General features: G+C 46.8%; 2 protein-coding genes across 2 annotated transcripts; one reads left to right on the top strand and one right to left on the bottom strand.

Annotated features, from left to right (window-relative positions):
* Positions 1–122: 122 nt before the first annotated feature.
* tecpr1a (tectonin beta-propeller repeat containing 1a) lies at positions 123–12,790 on the top strand. The gene is made up of 24 exons (XM_076034661.1): positions 123–285; positions 1,669–1,908; positions 2,253–2,435; positions 2,517–2,639; positions 2,734–2,853; positions 4,048–4,222; positions 4,311–4,411; positions 4,531–4,632; positions 4,723–4,871; positions 5,055–5,644; positions 5,902–6,047; positions 6,201–6,356; positions 6,549–6,698; positions 6,857–7,014; positions 7,630–7,860; positions 8,238–8,334; positions 8,453–8,532; positions 8,847–8,903; positions 9,308–9,482; positions 9,641–9,776; positions 9,882–9,974; positions 10,055–10,161; positions 10,393–10,512; positions 11,105–12,790. The coding sequence occupies exons 2-24, from the start codon at positions 1,684–1,686 to the stop codon at positions 11,252–11,254; spliced, it is 3,624 nt and encodes a 1,207-aa protein (XP_075890776.1). The 5' UTR covers positions 123–285; positions 1,669–1,683; the 3' UTR covers positions 11,255–12,790.
* Positions 12,760–15,018, bottom strand: bhlha15 (basic helix-loop-helix family, member a15). Its single transcript, XM_076034662.1, has 2 exons — positions 14,673–15,018; positions 12,760–13,999 (listed from the first exon to the last, which is right to left on the bottom strand). The coding sequence occupies exon 2, from the start codon at positions 13,959–13,961 to the stop codon at positions 13,395–13,397; it is 567 nt and encodes a 188-aa protein (XP_075890777.1). The 5' UTR covers positions 13,962–13,999; positions 14,673–15,018; the 3' UTR covers positions 12,760–13,394.
* Positions 15,019–16,288: the final 1,270 nt, after the last annotated feature.

Here is a 16,288-nt window from a genome sequence, read left to right as displayed (position 1 = left end):
TTGAAACATGTAATAAAAGTTTAAATGCGCAAGTTGTAAAATACCTGAGTAATGTTCTTCCTTCCCTATTGAATTACGGTCCAGCAGCGCCCTCTGCTGGGTGTGACGTCACCAAAACCATTGAAGCGACAACATCACTTCCTGCTTTACGTCGGTTGACAAGATTTGATACGAACAGCAGTAATGTTCCAGCAGCGTCGCTCTCATTCATTCCCCACCGCTGGCTGAGCATCCGAATGAAGGTCCCACCGCCTCGGCTTCACGGTTAATGAGAGGAAGAGCCAGGTTCGTGTGCGCCACAACTGTGTTTACCAGCTAATTGTAGAGGGGCTTAGCCTGTAAGCCTTCACTATAACAACAACAACAACAACAAAAAGAAACAAGCGTTTTAGTCGTCTTGTGCTGAAGTCAGTTTGACGTTCGCTCGGGTTTCCTCGCGGGTGACTCCTGCTAATCACTCACACCTGTAATTGATGAGCTGTTAATGCTGCTCTAGCTAGCGCTGCCGGCCGGCTCGGGGTTTGCCAGAATTACATTACATTAAGCTCACATTCCCTCTACTACGTCGTGGTTTTCGTCTATAACAGTGTTAATGTTCTAAATACGTTATAACGATGTCTAAAGGGGCTATATATCTAGGGGATATCAAGGGCTGAACGGGATCATATTGTGGGGGAACCTGGGGGATACGCCTTTCAGCTGCAGCATCCCTACGTCGTGTTACGCAGTGTTCGCAACCGTAGTTACTATATTTATCCGCGGAGTGTTACGCTTTGCGCGTGCACTTCGGTGTTTCGATGGCATGAATGGAAAATATATATATAATTCAAGCACAGACATGTTTATAAACATCGTACATGATCAAATATTTAATTTGCGCCTACCTACTGTGTGTGTGTGTGTGTGTGTGTGTGTGTGTGTGTGTGTGTGTGTGTGTTGCCTCCGCAAAGTAAACTCGATAAATCGAAGCACGCAGGCCAGGAATCAGAGATTGATCCGCGACATGGCCAGAAAGTGGAGCAGGAGCGTTGTGAGCAAACAGTCAACACACACAGCATTGACCAGTGACACACATGACTGTTATTACCGTGTACAGCTGCCTAATTGGGTGTATTAACAGTGGGGTAGCAAACCTCAAGTACAGTTCAGACACAGGTTCTAACTTTCACCTGCGTCCTTCCTGACATCCTGACAGTTGACTCATACAAATGATAGATGAGATGCAGCTCGATGATGGCTGAAACTGTCAGGGTCCAAGTGCTATGTTTGCTCCCTTTTGCAACACTTAATGAGCTGCTTGAATACAGCCACTGTCATGTGATGTGTGGTGCTTTTACTCAGAATGCTTGATCTTGAAAAAAGGCAACAAAAAAAAAGAAGAAGCGCACACTCTGGTTAAACCATTTTCACAGGCCATGTGTTATATGTGTTGTCTTGTCAGGTTTATGTGCTTCTGTTTTTCACCGACTAAGTTGGTCACCAATTTATCATTTTCAAAAGTAATAATAATACAATTAATAATACAATCTGTAAGTAAGACCTGAATCTAATGCTTACCTTAATTATGTAGTTTAATGTAACAGGTGAGAATGTAATTCTTACTGTGCACTTGAAGTAACGACTAGAGGTAATAGACCTGATGTTTGTTGTGCGTCGCCGTGTCTGCAGGATCCTGGTGCAACCATGCCTGCCTCCCTGCTCTGGGCCGTGGATGTGTATGGGCGGGTCTACAGCCTGTCCACGGCAGGGCAGCAGTGGGAGCAGTGCCATGACGCCCATATGGAGTTCAAGCGGGTGACAGCAGCCCAGCAGTGCTGCTGGGGCATCGCCTGCGACAATAACATCCACCTGAACGTGCACGCCTCCGACCTGCCAGTCCGCTACCAGGAGGACACCTATGAGAACCAGGTGAGTCTCATGGACCAGTTGGAATGTTAGTGATACGTTACATTGAACAGGCAAGAAAGCAGATATTTTTCTGTTCCTGTGCAGTTCATCTTATCTTTCACTTCTGCCCTAGACTGGGGTTACACAACTGTAACTTTCTCTAAATGTTACTTCCTAAAACATGAGCGTTGCAATTCCTCTCCTGCGACATGCTGCTCGCTGTGTGACTGAGTAACTCATTAACTTTTTTTTCAATGCAGAATTCTAGAATCAGCAAATTACATCTTTTCTATTATGCATGATACATGCACAATCCAAATTAGTTGAAGGTTTTAACCATGTGAATAATCCCAACTTTTCGTCAGCGGTGGAATCCAGTTGATGGATTCTCGGATCGCTTGTTGCCAAGCGACCGTTGGCAATGGAGTGATGTCACAGGACTGCAGCACCAACCTTTGGACAGCTTCCAGCTGCCCTCTGACAGCTGGGAGTGGGAGGGCGACTGGTACGTGGACGAAAACTTTGAGGGAGAACCCACCGAGAAAGGGGTGAGTGTGAATTTTGCATGCATCCTGTTTTGGTTTTAATTCAATCATTAATTTCTCAAACTGAGGTGTTTTTATTTGCAGGGATGGAGCTACGCTATCGACTTCCCTGCCTTCTACACCAAAGATAAGAAATGGAATTCCTGCGTCCGTCGCCGGCGATGGATCCGCTACAGGAGGTACAAAGCCATGGACACCTGGGCCAAGGTGGGTGTTTTTTTTTTGTTTTGTTTTTTTACGTCTGCACATCTACATCTAAAGCTTGTTCACCTGAACCACCTCTCCTGTATGTTGCTGACAGATCCCCTCACAGCCAACGATGCTGCCAGATCCCTTCAGTGACATCAGCTGTGGAGGTTGGGAGATCAATGAGGAGCCCAGAGGCCGGCTGTCACTTTGGGCCGTGTCCCTCCAGGGCAAGGTACTCTCACACACACAGTCATACTTTGTATGCGTCATTAATCTATGTAGTAAGCTTATTTTTAGCATAATAAGGCTGAACATTTAGGGGAAAACGGTGTTCCAAGTTCCCTCAGATGAATCTGCATTGTTTACCTTGCTGTTGCTGTGTCTCAATTCAGGGTCTGCATCCTTGAAGTACGCATTTTGAAAGGAAGTTGCGTCATAGCACTGCGCGAAGGCTTGTCCCAATTCCCGAGGGTGCTTAGGACGCTCAATATGCGTACTCGGAAATACGCACTCGTTTTAGCCAATTCCAAGGATGCACCGCTACTATCCTTCGCGCACTTATGTATCCCATGATGCTTTGCGTGCTGCTGCAAAGCATCGTGGGATCGTGGGAAGTCAGCTGAAATTAGCGGCATCTACTGGCAAAGACACTTCGTATAAATTTAAGTATTAAATTTCACATAAAATATTCAGTTTTAACATCGGGTTTTTATTTATTTGAACATTCAACGCCATTGTTAGATGGCGAACCAATGGTTGGCTTGATACTATAAAAACGTCACTTCCGGGGTTGGCCAGCCAGAGGGAATGGCGGTGACGAAACGAGGAAATACGCCGAAGGCTAGACCGTCCCGAGTGGTGACCGGGGAGGCGGGGTTTGGTCCGTCCCTCTAGGCTGGGTACTCGAAGAACGCTTCCTTCAGACAGAGGACACTTGGTCTGAAGGGTGCAGAACCTGAATTGAGACACAGCAAGTAAGTCACTGTATGTAACACAGTGGATTTTTATGGGCAGGAGTACAAAAACCCTCACTCTGACCTTCCTGTTATCGTTTGACCACTGGTATGTTTGAAGGGTGATGTAACAGAGCCACAAGTCTATCAGTGGTCTATGGGACATCACAAACTGCAGAAGTGAAGAAAGAAGTGCAGAATTATACGGCCAGAACGGCCAGAATTATACAGAAGTGGAGAATCCACTCCTCTCATTTCTGGGGTGTTTGCTGAAAGGCGACAGACACATATTAGTATTCAAAGGCAATGAGAAAATCAATGTACAACACCTTTAAGAAATACACGTCTGTGTAAATTAGAATATATACACTCTCTCAAACAATCCCGTCACACAATGTAAACCGCCTTCCCAACTAATGCAGGTCATCTGCCTTTGTTCCTGTTAATCCTGACCTCCTTCTCTCTGCCCGCAGGTGTGGTTCAGGGAGGGAATTTGTCATGACAATCCAGAGGGCGCAGTGTGGGAGGAGATGCCTCTCCCTGGGGAGGTGGTGCAGATTAGCTGTGGCCCAGCAGAGCTGGTCTGGGCTGTGTTGTGGGAGGGCCAGTTCATTGTCAGGGAGGGCATCAGCCGAGACTGCCCCAAAGGTAAAGAGTCTGCTGGTCCGGGGGGGTGGAGTGCGGTGATGCGTTTTCAACCTCTGTATTTAGGAAATATGCTTACGGTTCCCGACAGGTACCTCCTGGGCAGTAGTGGACTCACCCAGTCCTGATTTGGGAGCCACACATGTAGCTGTGGGAGCCAACGTGGTTTGGGCCTTAACCAAGGACAACAAAGTAAGGAAACCGTGACTTTAATGCCCTAAAAAACGAAGAAGAAATGACAACCTTGATTCTGTTAAACTGATGACCTGGTGGTAGCAAATGCTTACCACTCCACCCTCCTTCATTACCAGGTGTGGTTCAGACGTGGCGTAAGCTCCCACAATCCTTGTGGCTCTGGTTGGATCAGCATGGTGGGAGAGATGTTCATGATCAACGTGGGACTCAATGATCAGGTGACTTTCCGCTGGCAAGCCGGCACAAAACTCTGAGGAAAAACAGCCCTGCTGGTTTTCTCTAAGTCCACCCTGTCGCTGCGTGCGCAGGTGTTTGCTGTTGGCTGTGAGGATCGGGCGGTGTACTTCCGCCAAGGTGTGACCTCCAGCGAACTCAGCGGGAAGACCTGGAAGGCCATCAGCGTCCCGCGAGATGGAGATCGATCCCACTCCAGTGCCAGCGCAGGCAGCCTGCAGAGGTAGAGAGCCTGAATTGAAAACACACTTGTGCATTTACAGGGATGTTCACATACTTTTTGCTCAATGCGTCAATTGGTTTTAGCTGATTCCCTGGAATAAGCTGGAGGCAACATGTGCTTTCAATTCAGGAAGATTTCATCAGCTGCACATCATGTACGTAACTCTCTCGTCTGCCACTGCAGTGCTGGAATCTACTTTAGCGGGGAGGCGCGTGCTCAGTCCGTCGCCAGCGATGTGGAGTCGGACCCGGACAAGGCCTCCATAGACGGGACCAGTCGCCTTGTGGCCTCTGCCTCTCCCGACTCCTGCGCTCAACCCCCTGTGGACCCCACAGACCAACCTGCGGAGGCCCCCAAGCCTCGCATACCCAAAGTCACCAGCGACAGCTTCATCTCCGAACTCGTCTCTGACCGAGAACCAGCAAAGGCCGCAAGAGAGAACAGAGGCGCCGGTCCGGCAGCTCTCGAAGAGGAGGCCGTCCCTGGGGACGACGAGGTCCAAGCTCCGTGTGCTGTTCTCCTTGTTCCTGGTGACCCGCAGTGGTCTAACGTGGATCTGGCAGAGGGTCAGAGTCAGCAGAACCAGGCGGCGGCAGCAGCGGCAGACACGGCGGACACCTGCAGCTTGTCCTCAGTGGCCACGTACACCCTGGCCATTGAGGAACTGTACGGCGTGGACGAGCACCCGCTGTGGGCGTGGGTCAGCGGAGGAGGCTGCTCTGTGGACAGCCACTCTCAACTCAGCTGGTTCAACTGCGCGCTCAACAGTTCAAGTACGTCAAGTCACTGCTTATGTTCTTTAGTTGTCTTATTTAGCTTGAGACTGATCAGTACTTTGGAAGTAGATCTTTTCAGAAGTGAGTTTTTGAACATTCACTGCCCAACCGCATAGTCAGCTCCAGTTTGTTTATATTTATTGGACCTGATAAGGTTCAGAAAGATTAGAGCAGCAGACAGAACAAATTTAAAGGGTGTCCAATGCAGTTTACCAGGAAGTCAACTCACTCAATTTTACTCCCATCCTCTGCAGCTCTGGTCCAGTCCGTCCAGTCCATGAGTCTGTCCGTCACCCCGGCCCAGACGGCGGCCTGGCGGAGACAAATCTTTGAGCAGCTCAACGAGAGGACCAGAAGAGAGATGGATAATTTCAAGCACTACGAACAAGCTGTAGAACAGGTACCTGAACTCAAGAGCTGTGGACACCACCCGCCTTCCTCTTTAATCTATTATGCATGGCAGCAGTGTGTTTGACAGCATGCTGGAAACGTCTCTCTCTCTCTCTCTCTCTCTCTCTCTCTCTCTCCTCTCTCTCTCTTTCTTTCTGCACAGTCTGTGTGGGTGAAGAAGGGAACCATGCAGTGGTGGAGAGACTGGAAGCCGCACAAGTGGATCGATGTTCACTTTGCCTTGGAGCAGTATTCAGGGCCGGAGGGCAACAAGGACGGCATCCTCTTCATCTACTACAACTTTTACGAGGAGAAGAAAGTGTGTGTGTGTGTGTGTGTGTGTGTGTGTGTGTGTGTGTGTGTGTGTGTGTGTGTGTGTGTGTGTGTGTGTGTGTGTGTGTGTGTGCGCGCGTGTGCGTGTGTGTGTGTCCTCATCTACAGTTCTTTGTTTCTCTTATCTACTTTTTGTAACCATATTCTGCTGTTTTTTTCCCCCCTTCACTCTGTCCAGTACCTCCATGCCTTCGTCAATGAGATCACCATCCTGGTCCCTGTGCTCAGTGACTCCAAACACACCTTTGCCATCTACACTCCTGAGAGGACCAAACAGAGGTGGCCAATTAGACTGGCAGCGGCCACAGAGCTGGAAATGCATGACTGGGTAGGCATTTTTTATTGGAGAGCACATTTGCCTCATCAGTTACCAAACGTCGGATCACATCAGTGGGTTTTATTCAAAAATTCCCAATCTAATCCCATCGTGTGTTTTCATTTCCCCGATTCTCCACCTGAATCCTGCACCTCGGTCCTGGCCTCAAGCTGGCGTTGTTGAGCGTGTCCTGCTGTGACTCCAGAAGGATCCAGGGTCCACCGTCCAAACAGGCAATCTGGTCAGTCACCTGCAAAGGGGACATCTTTGTGAGTGAGCCCACCCCGAGTCTGGAGGCCGTGCCCTACGCCACGCCCTGCGACCAGATGTAAGATGATTGAATGAATGAATAGTTTATTTTGTTTACAATTTTTATTTTGCAATCTTGTGCAATAAACTGACAAAAATGAAAAAGAACCTTCCAAAACAAATTTGCACATTATATACACTCACAACAAAAAATAAAACAACCCTGTAAACGAAAAAAGGAGTAGGCTGAAGCCGAAGCTTATTGTTGCCTACCCTTTGCAGTGCATAAGATTACCCAGAATATTAGTAATACAAGATCAAAAGGAAAAAAAAACACAACAAAACAAAATATGCTTTACATTATTCTTCGTAATTGATTCACAATTCAGTCATTTATCTTTATAATCATGAAGTATTTTGCCCTACAATATTTTTTTAAAACTCAACAAGATCTACACATTTTAGCATTTCTAATGTTTTTAAGTATACTGTATCTATGAATTTTAAGATCTTCAACTCTAGAAATAATTTATTTGTGGTGTCACGATAGGGAACTTTATTTATTATTCTAATAACTCTTTTCTGAAGTTTAATTATTATGTGTTTCGCTGTGCAAGCTGAGTGGATCAGGTTCTCAGTAGCTGCCTCACACGTCCACTTCAGCCTGCAGAAAGCATTGTTTTCCTCTGTTCAGGTTCTGGCGTCAGGTCGGAGGTCACCTGCGCACTATCGAGTGCAACAGCGTCGGGATCGTGTGGGGCATCGGCTACGACCACACCGCCTGGGTCTACACGGGGGGCTACGGAGGAGGCTTCTTCCAGGGACTGGCCAGCAGCACGGACAACATTTACACGCAGACTGACGTCAAGAGTGTCTACATCTACGAGAACCAGAGGTGGAACCCTGTGACCGGCTACACCAACAGGTAGCTGGTCTGAGCAATGTTTAGGCCGAAGAATTTATCTCTCAGGTCTACGTCTGAACAGTAACAAAATGTGACTGATAGAAACACAATCATACAACAGATAGTTCTAACCAGGCATTGTGCAAGTTTAACTTGATGCCATCTGCACTGAGTCGAAACTCAACCGCTGGCACAGGTGGAGACGAGACTGGGAGCTGCAGCTCGACTCTAGCAGTAAAATAAACTGTGCTGCACTGCGTCACTGAATCTCTTCTGATTGTCCCAAACAATCACACTCGTTATTACATTTAAAACTACCTTACTGTCTCTCGGATGATACTGATACTCATATAATTACTGACATTTCATCATTACCCTCCTCCATTTGCTGTGTGTAGAGGCCTCCCAACAGATCGCTACATGTGGAGCGATGCCTCAGGACTGCACGAGTGCACAAAGACACACACCAAACCTCCCTCACCACAGTGGACATGGGTAAGTGCTGTCTCACACACACTCTAAGAATAGATCTTTGTTTGAATTGAAACCAGCTCATATTGAATTTCTTTTTTTTTTTTCATTCTGCTCCACTTCCTGTTTTCACTGCACCCAGGTGTCTGACTGGGCGATCGACTACAGCGTCTCTGGAGGGACAGACAGAGAGGGCTGGCAGTATGCAGCTGATTTTCCGGCGTAGGTTTTATTTCTCATTTTTCCAAACCACCTGCTGTGTCACCTCAGACTGTTTGCTCATTTTGCATTTTAAAAAATACAAATTTAGCATCGAATTTCCTTTCCGAAATCTTTTGGCCGCCACATCGACAGCGTGTGACACCTCTGACAAAGAATGCAGAAAGTTTGACAGTCGAAACTGTTAAGCAAAACAAAATTGAAAGAAAGATTTCAGCCAAGAACACAAGAATTTACAGAAAACCTGCTGTATTTAAATGTGCAAGCACAAATGTACAATTTGTTTCTTTCAATACTTCTTCTCTGTCTCAATGCAGATCATACCATGGCCATAAAACTATGAAGGACTTTGTACGCCGCAGACGATGGGCAAGGTATTATAAATAGCACAGTGAGAATTCTTACTATTTGATATGTTTCCTGTTGGTTGTTTAGCAGGTGCACTCAGGTCCAAAACCACACTTTACATTTTCATGTTTTTGTACGTTTATCAGTCACCACAGAGGAAAGAGACTAAAAACCGCATGGTTTTACAATGAGTTTGTCAGGGTGAGAAAGTCAAACACTAATTGACATTAGGTATCTTTATCATTAAATTAAAAATGAAAAAATGAAATAAGTGCAAAACTATCAATTTCAGTGTCTTTCTGATTGACTGGCCAGTTTTAGTACTTCTTTGCACCCAGAACATAATTAAATTAAATGAGAGTGCATCAGCTGCGGGCATACCTCGTTCACGCTACTTATTTGACAGTGACGTGGTTTCCCTCTGGCGCAGGAAATGCAAGCTGGCCACGACGGGACCGTGGCAAGAAATTCCACCAATCACACTGAGCGATGTGACCATCCTGCCATGTGCTGCTCAGAGCAGTGTAGACGTGGTGTCTCTGTGGGCCATCAGCAACAAGGGAGATGTTCTCTGCCGACTAGGAGTGACTACACTGACGCCAGCGGTAAGGTCCTCTAGCTGTAAACACACACACACACACACACACATTTGAGCAGAACACTTGTGTCATTTCTCATTAAGGTTTAGAGGAAGCACTTTGTTTTAGAATTGATAAAGATTATATAAAATATGCAACACAGAAGTTGTCCCTGTCTGTCTCAGGGATCATCATGGCTCCATGTTGGGACTGACCAACCATTCAAGTCCATCTCCATCGGGGCCGCCACCCAGGTGTGGGGCATCGCCAGGGACGGTTCTGCCTTTTACAGAGGCTCCGTCTCTGCCCAGAGCCCTGCAGGTCCGACGGATCCTAAGCTCTTATTTCACAGAGTCGAAACGCTCTTGAATCTGCCGCTGGAGAGAATGCCTCTTTTGTTGAGTTGTGTTGTGTCTCCCTCTACAGGAGACTGCTGGTACCACATCCCCTCCCCGTCTAAGCAGAAGCTGAAGCAGGTGTCTGTCGGCAGGACGTCCGTCTACACCGTCGACGAGAACGGTGAAGCTTCGACTTTTACTCTTGTTGTAAAATAATTTCTTTCTGCAAGTCTCATGATGTACAGGTAACCTTTTTTCCAGGTAACCTGTGGTACAGACATGGTGTGACCCCCAGTTACCCTCAGGGCTCCTCCTGGGAGCACATCTCCAATAATGTGCGCAAGGTCTCAGTTGGGCCCCTGGACCAGGTCAGCACATAAAGATTTCCTGTTGTTACTGATTTGCTATTAATGTTCTGACCTGAGCAGGCTGTGTACAGCTTCAATAAATGACTTGGAAAGCATTCCTCAAAACAAGTGTTTTAGGACAGGGCTGTCTAAAGATCCCAGTGCATCAAAATCTCCCTGCGGGATCCACTGCTGGGGCTGTGGGACACCGAAGTTGTTGTCAAGTTGTGCTGCTTTGTCGTGGTTGTGTAGGTGTGGATCATAGCTGACAAGGTGCAGGGCAGCCACAGCCTGAGCTGCGGAACAGTTTGCCATCGACTTGGGGTCCAGCCAGTGCAGCCTAAAGGACAGTCATGGGACTACGGCATCGGGGTGAGACACTAAATACTTTCAATGTGTTTTGTACATGTATGTCTGAGAAAATGTCTGTGGCCTGATGTTGGTTATGATGTTGCAGTTTTCACTTTCGTAATATTTTTCCGACTCCTAAAGATTCCCTATTTCACAACACTTGCTTCACTGGTGTTTCTCAGCAATAACAAATGAACCATTCACTCACACGCTCACACACCAATGGGTGGCTGCTGCCATGCAAGGTGCTGCCACCCCCATTGGGTACAGTTTAGGGTTCAGTGTCTCGCCCAAGGACACTTCAACATGTGAACGCTGGGATTTGAACTGCCAACCCTTTGATCATCAATTCACAACCAACTGAGCTTTGGTTTTGTTTCCCTCTAAAAATGTGGCAGGTCCAACAAAGCATCAGTATGAGCAACAAGCTAAAATGAAGCCTTTATGCAGAACACTGTAAACTTGTGTGAAACTGTATCACACGGGACTCACTGACTGAGAGATTGGACAGTGCATTGTGCCGTCTCTCTGGTCCTTTAACCGCACACTCCAAGTGAAAAGTGCTGACTTTATTGGTGGCTGAGTTCTGCTTCCTCTCCGCTGTGCTTCTCAGGGCGGCTGGGATCACGTTACTGTGAGAGGGAACTCCATGGAACCGCCCCGCATCCGCATGCCCTCCCTCACCGACCCGTCCGCCGCAGCCCCCGGCACCCCCCTCCCGCTCAGAAACTCAGAGCTCACCGGCGCGGCAGAGGGATGCTAGGCTCAGCCAGAGCTGCACGGACACATCTGGAGTAATATCGTACCATACAGATGTTCAGTCTGCTGCAAGAGGACGGCCTCTCTCTCTCTCTCCTCTTCACAGAGTGTTGTGCAACAGGAAGTTGTGACTTTTCACAACGGTCTTAAATGTTGAGCTGAATCAGTCTCCTCCAGTCACACATTTGACCTTTCATTTTTACTTCACTTTCTTTGTTTTATCAGTGACACATCCAATGTAAATGTTTATCTTTGTTTCCGTTCAACAGCGATCAGCTTCACCTCTTTAATGAACTTTTAACATCCCTTTGCCGTCAAATGATTTTGCCCATGTCACTGTTGCAGGTAGTGTGTAAAACATGCAAGTGAATGTGAAATCTCACATGCCAGTTATATTGCTGCTAAACCAGCGGCTCCCCGGCTGCTATTGTGTAAAATGTGTAAAATATTGTATCATCTTAGCCTAATCCCAACATTTTCCGACAGAGCGACGCCTAATTGTTTTTAAACAGAAGCACATTTCAACAGCGGATAGCAGAGGCAGGACTGGTGATTGATCCAGGCTTTACGGGCTCTGTCTGACGTCTGGAACACTCCCGTACGCTTCTCCCACACCCTGGAGAAGCAGGATGGCAGCCTGTTATCTCTCCCACATGTTGGTACCCCTGAGTTTGATCAGTGTTTAAAATCAACAGTTCTCAGAGGTTCTGTGACCGTGAATCCAATTTAGGACAATGTGGTGAAAACCGTTAAGTGGTATTTGGATGGGTGTGACGAACCCGCCCAGCCTAAGCCCCTTAAAGACACACACTACTGAACAAACCCCTCAGCAAGGCGTGGCTTCTCTCACTGCTACAGCCCAGACTCAAAGAGCTTGTGAAAAATCGTTCACAAAAAAAATTAACTCTGTATTTTTTCTGGTCAGGTCAGTTGGAAGTCACGGCCCAATAACTGTTACTATCTGTTGATTGTTTTAGCCTCAGCGTTCTGGTTGCTGCCTTGTTCAGCAAAGGTGTTTTTAAATTGAGTTTTGAGTTTTTTTTGTTACATTTCGAAGCAAGCGCAATGATAAACTACACAACTAAGCTGGGAAAGCGTGGAATACTGTAATTTATTGTGTGGGTTCTGGGGTTCTGCAGTTGAAAGGCAACAACAAAATCTTCCTCTTTCTCAGGAGAATGTTTTGCACAAGAACCTCTGCTATCAGCAGAGATAAGCAGAGACACAGCGGCTCAGAAACACTATATTTTCTTCTATGTGAGTTTGTAAGTTATTTTATGTGATGTCTAAGGGGTGACACGTCGCTAAAGTGGGTTCATGTTTTGAATCATGAGTTTAAACGCACTGATTAATTCAGTAATTCATTCATGCCAAACGAGGCTCCGGTTTCCCTGCTTCACCAGGTCATCATGTATAAAGTGTGAAAAAAAGTGAAATGTGAAAATTAAGTCACTTATACGTCTCTGTGTTTGACAATGTGGAGTGTTGTGCACAGTCAAAATAACAGTCTTGTCAATAAATACAGGTTTATTGATGATAACTCCTCAAGAGTCGTCTTTCTGACTGAAACGGCCTGACAAGGCGCACGCACACACGCACACACGCACACACAAACTCAAACAAACTTGGAGCATCGCCGGGGCCTCCCGGCTATCCGGAGCTTCCCCAACCAGTGAGAAGACAAGTGGAGCGTGGTGTTCTCAGCTCAGCTGCACATTGTCCCTGGAGCGAACTAGCTATCACACTTGTCACCTTTCACATTTCAATATTTGAGGCGTGCTAGCTTGCCTTTTTAAATTCTATCCTGGATGTGACGGTTATGACTGGAGGCTGCAGCGAGCTGGTTGCTCAACAGAAAACACACACAGGGAGATGAGAAGATAAACAAGAGCAAGTTCCTGCGACTAAAAAAGAAAAAAGGAAAAAAAAAAGGCCAGAGACTTGTAGCCCCTCTGTAATCACGGCTGTCTGCTTTACAGCCTCTAGTCTTTGGTCTTGAAGGTTTCTTCACAGCCAAGGTGTTGCTATGGTCCAGTTTACCGTCAAGGCCACCCGACTGCACAACACATGTAGAACCTGGACGAGGTCTGCAGGCCCATGTGGCGGCTCCGCTGGTCTCGCATGACCCCCTTGGTTAGCCACCGTTAGCTACGCTGGCTGATGCTGTGCACGTGGGTGAGGTAATGGGTGAGGTCTTCCTCGCCGTCCTCCTCCAGGTGCTGCTGGTAGCACTGCAGGAGTTTGGCCGCGCTGGCCTCTGAGTGGGTGGCACCAGCCGGCAGGCACGCCCCCGACATGTCCAGGATGATGCTGGTGAGGGACTTGATGTAGTTCTTGGCCAGCGTCAGAGTCTCGATCTTGGACAGCTTCTTGTCAGTCTTGACGTGCGGGATGGCCTCGCGCAGGGCCTGGAAGGCGTTGTTGAGCTTGTGCATGCGCTGGCGCTCGCGCTCGTTGCTCTCCAGCCGCCGGACGCTCCGGTCCTTGTTGCTGGAGCCGTGCTGCCGGCTTCGGCGGCGGCCTCCTCCAGAACCCCCCGCATGCTTGGACTTCCCGGCCCTCAGCGACCCCCTCCAGGAGTCGCTGATCCGAAGCGAGGCCTCCGAGCCCTCCTGCTCGCTGGAGCCCGGCTCCGTATCCTGTTCTTGTTCAGGCTCTGGGTCCGACCAGGTTTTCCTGGACGCTTTCACTGCCTTCCCCTTGGATTTCATCCTGCTTCTCCCGTCACTGATCTCGAGCTCGGAGGTGTCTGGAAAAAAAAAAAGATTGGAGGGGAAGTCAGAGAAGTAGCTGGCAAACACATGGCTGTTTTTTTTAGTTTGCTCTTCAGCCATCTCCAGTTCACTGTGGCCAACTCAAACAGCTTTGCATCCCACAGTATCTAATCAGCCAGCGCTAGTGTGAAACTCCATGATGTTGCTGTGCTAATCTTTGCCTGTCTTATCCACACAGTGATGCCTGTGACAGAGCTCATTCCAAGGTTGCACTCACAGTAACACACAGAGCAGCCTATCACACTAAAAAAAATGTTTTTTGTTTTTTTTAATTATACATTTAAATGTTTAGTCAAAAAATAAATAGAAACACTTCAGCTAAACTGTTGTGTTGGGGGTTAGTTTATAGATTTTTTTTTTTTAGCTGGTTTGTAAACAATACAGCGATTGTTGAAAGGAAATGCTTAAACATACTCATAAGATTAACAACTGATACTTAAAATATTAATATTACTCAGTCCTTTTGCATATATCATCATACAAGCTCGTATTTTTTTTTAAATATATTTCTCAAACTTTGTTAGTTTTAAACCTTATTAAATCGTCAATGTTAATGTTAATGTTAATATTAAAACTGGAATGTGTACACAAGTCCAGTTTCCTGGTTGAGTAAAAAATAATAATAAAACACGACAATTTGATTCATACCGAACACTTCTTCTTCTTCTTCTTCTTTTTCTTCTGCGTCTTTCTTCTTCTTCTACTCCTCCGGACTCACCAGCGGATCTTCACCAATGCAACCCGTCATCTGAAGTACCATCATCCGAGGCGACGAGCCCAGAGACGCCCACACGCACGGAACACACACGGAACACACACGCTCAGTGCTGCGGTGACTTTGACATGTGCGCTACCTGCGTCGGACCAAAGTACACGTAGCGCTGCTCAGCCAATCACAGCAGCGCTCCCCCCCTCCCTCGCGCTGACGGCGCCGCCTTTACAACAGCAAACATCGCACGCTGCAACCGTGGTGTAGGCCTATACCGTCACTGCTCATGAGTTCATGGTTCATGTTCCGCTTTGTGTGTGTGTGTGAGTGTGAGAGAGAGAGCGAGAGCGAGAGAGAGAGAGAGAGGGAGAGAGAGAGAGAGAGAGAGAGAGAGAGAGAGAGGCATGCCACCCGAAATTGTGAAACATCCGAATTTATATTTTTTTCGTATAATGATTCAAAGTGCTTGGAGTTTTTAAGTTTACTTGGACAGCATCAGGTTTTTGATTGATACACTTTCCTCAATTTTCTCAATTTGTCCCTGAAAAGTAGAGGCATAAATAAATAAAAACATTTGTGGGGAAAAATACAAGTTAACTTTAAAGTACAGGACAAAGGCAACAATGAGTCACAGCAAAGGGATGCTCCAAACAGACAATAAAAGGGACTGCATCGTGTGATATCATAGATTTGATGAAGTAAAAAAAAAAAAGGCAACATTTTCTTTTGCCGACACGTTAGGTCGAAATGTTATGGCATCATTCCAGTGCCAAGACATGCCATTATACTGCTGCAGTCTTCATTTAAAGACACTCAAACTAATTTTTACTTAACCTTGAAACTTGCTTTACTGCCATTTATTTCAATAGCCTAGAATTTGTTGTTCGTGCAAGCACTGCGGCAATTTGCGCTGCAAATAGCAGTTTTTCTACCAGTCTGGCATTTAGATTCTTTCTCCGTCAGCCAAACCACATTGGCACTATAAGGATTCAGCGGGCAGCTCTCTGTGAAGCATTTGTAGTCTGACCGCAATGGATTGATCTTCTGCTGATGCAAAAAGGAAACAATCCAAATAGGAGAGAAAAATGTAAACTCAGAAACAGTTGCGTAAACTAAAATTGGCCAGATGACTCAGCTGGTAGTTTCATATACGGTTTAAAAAAAATAAAAAATCTCAACTAAAATCCCACAGGATCTCTGGGCGACTGAGCTCCTTGTAGGCAACAATCCTAAGCACTCTGTTTTGGTTCCTCGTCGGCCTCTCCTGCGACAAGCGGTTAACATAATTTCCATTGTTGCTTATCACCAAGCTGGGCTTCATTTAAATACAGTCCTCCGGGCTAAACCTGAATGTACAAAGCTCGGGCGGGGTCTCACTTATCATATTCAGCTCTATTTACTTTCTGCAAGACTTTTTGCTCCGCGCTGCTGTTTCTCACGCAGCGATAAAGTCGGGGAAAGCTAATGCTGAATAGCCTGAGATGCACTATATTTAGAATGAGAGAGAGCAAACAGCAAAGCACAGATAACACATAACATAATTAACCCTCTCTTT

The sequence above is a fragment of the Nelusetta ayraudi genome, unplaced genomic scaffold, assembly GCF_046127955.1.
Source record: "Nelusetta ayraudi isolate G7.1 ecotype Tasmania unplaced genomic scaffold, CSIRO-AGI_Nayr_v1 ptg000042l, whole genome shotgun sequence".
Lineage (NCBI taxonomy): Eukaryota > Metazoa > Chordata > Actinopteri > Tetraodontiformes > Monacanthidae > Nelusetta > Nelusetta ayraudi.
The sequence above is the reverse complement of the archived record's forward strand: the minus strand, read 5'-3'. Positions and strand labels throughout refer to the sequence as shown.

Bases quoted from the DNA above. Each gene is read 5' to 3' on its own strand.
- tecpr1a (XM_076034661.1), top strand. From the start codon at position 1,684: ATGCCTGCCTCCCTGCTCTGGGCCGTGGATGTGTATGGGCGGGTCTAC. The intron at 6,357-6,548 runs GTGTGTGTGTGT...CACTCTGTCCAG, and splicing joins ACTTTTACGAGGAGAAGAAA to TACCTCCATGCCTTCGTCAA. The intron at 9,975-10,054 runs GTGAAGCTTCGA...CCTTTTTTCCAG, and splicing joins CTACACCGTCGACGAGAACG to GTAACCTGTGGTACAGACAT.
- bhlha15 (XM_076034662.1), bottom strand. From the start codon at position 13,961: ATGAAATCCAAGGGGAAGGCAGTGAAAGCGTCCAGGAAAACCTGGTCG.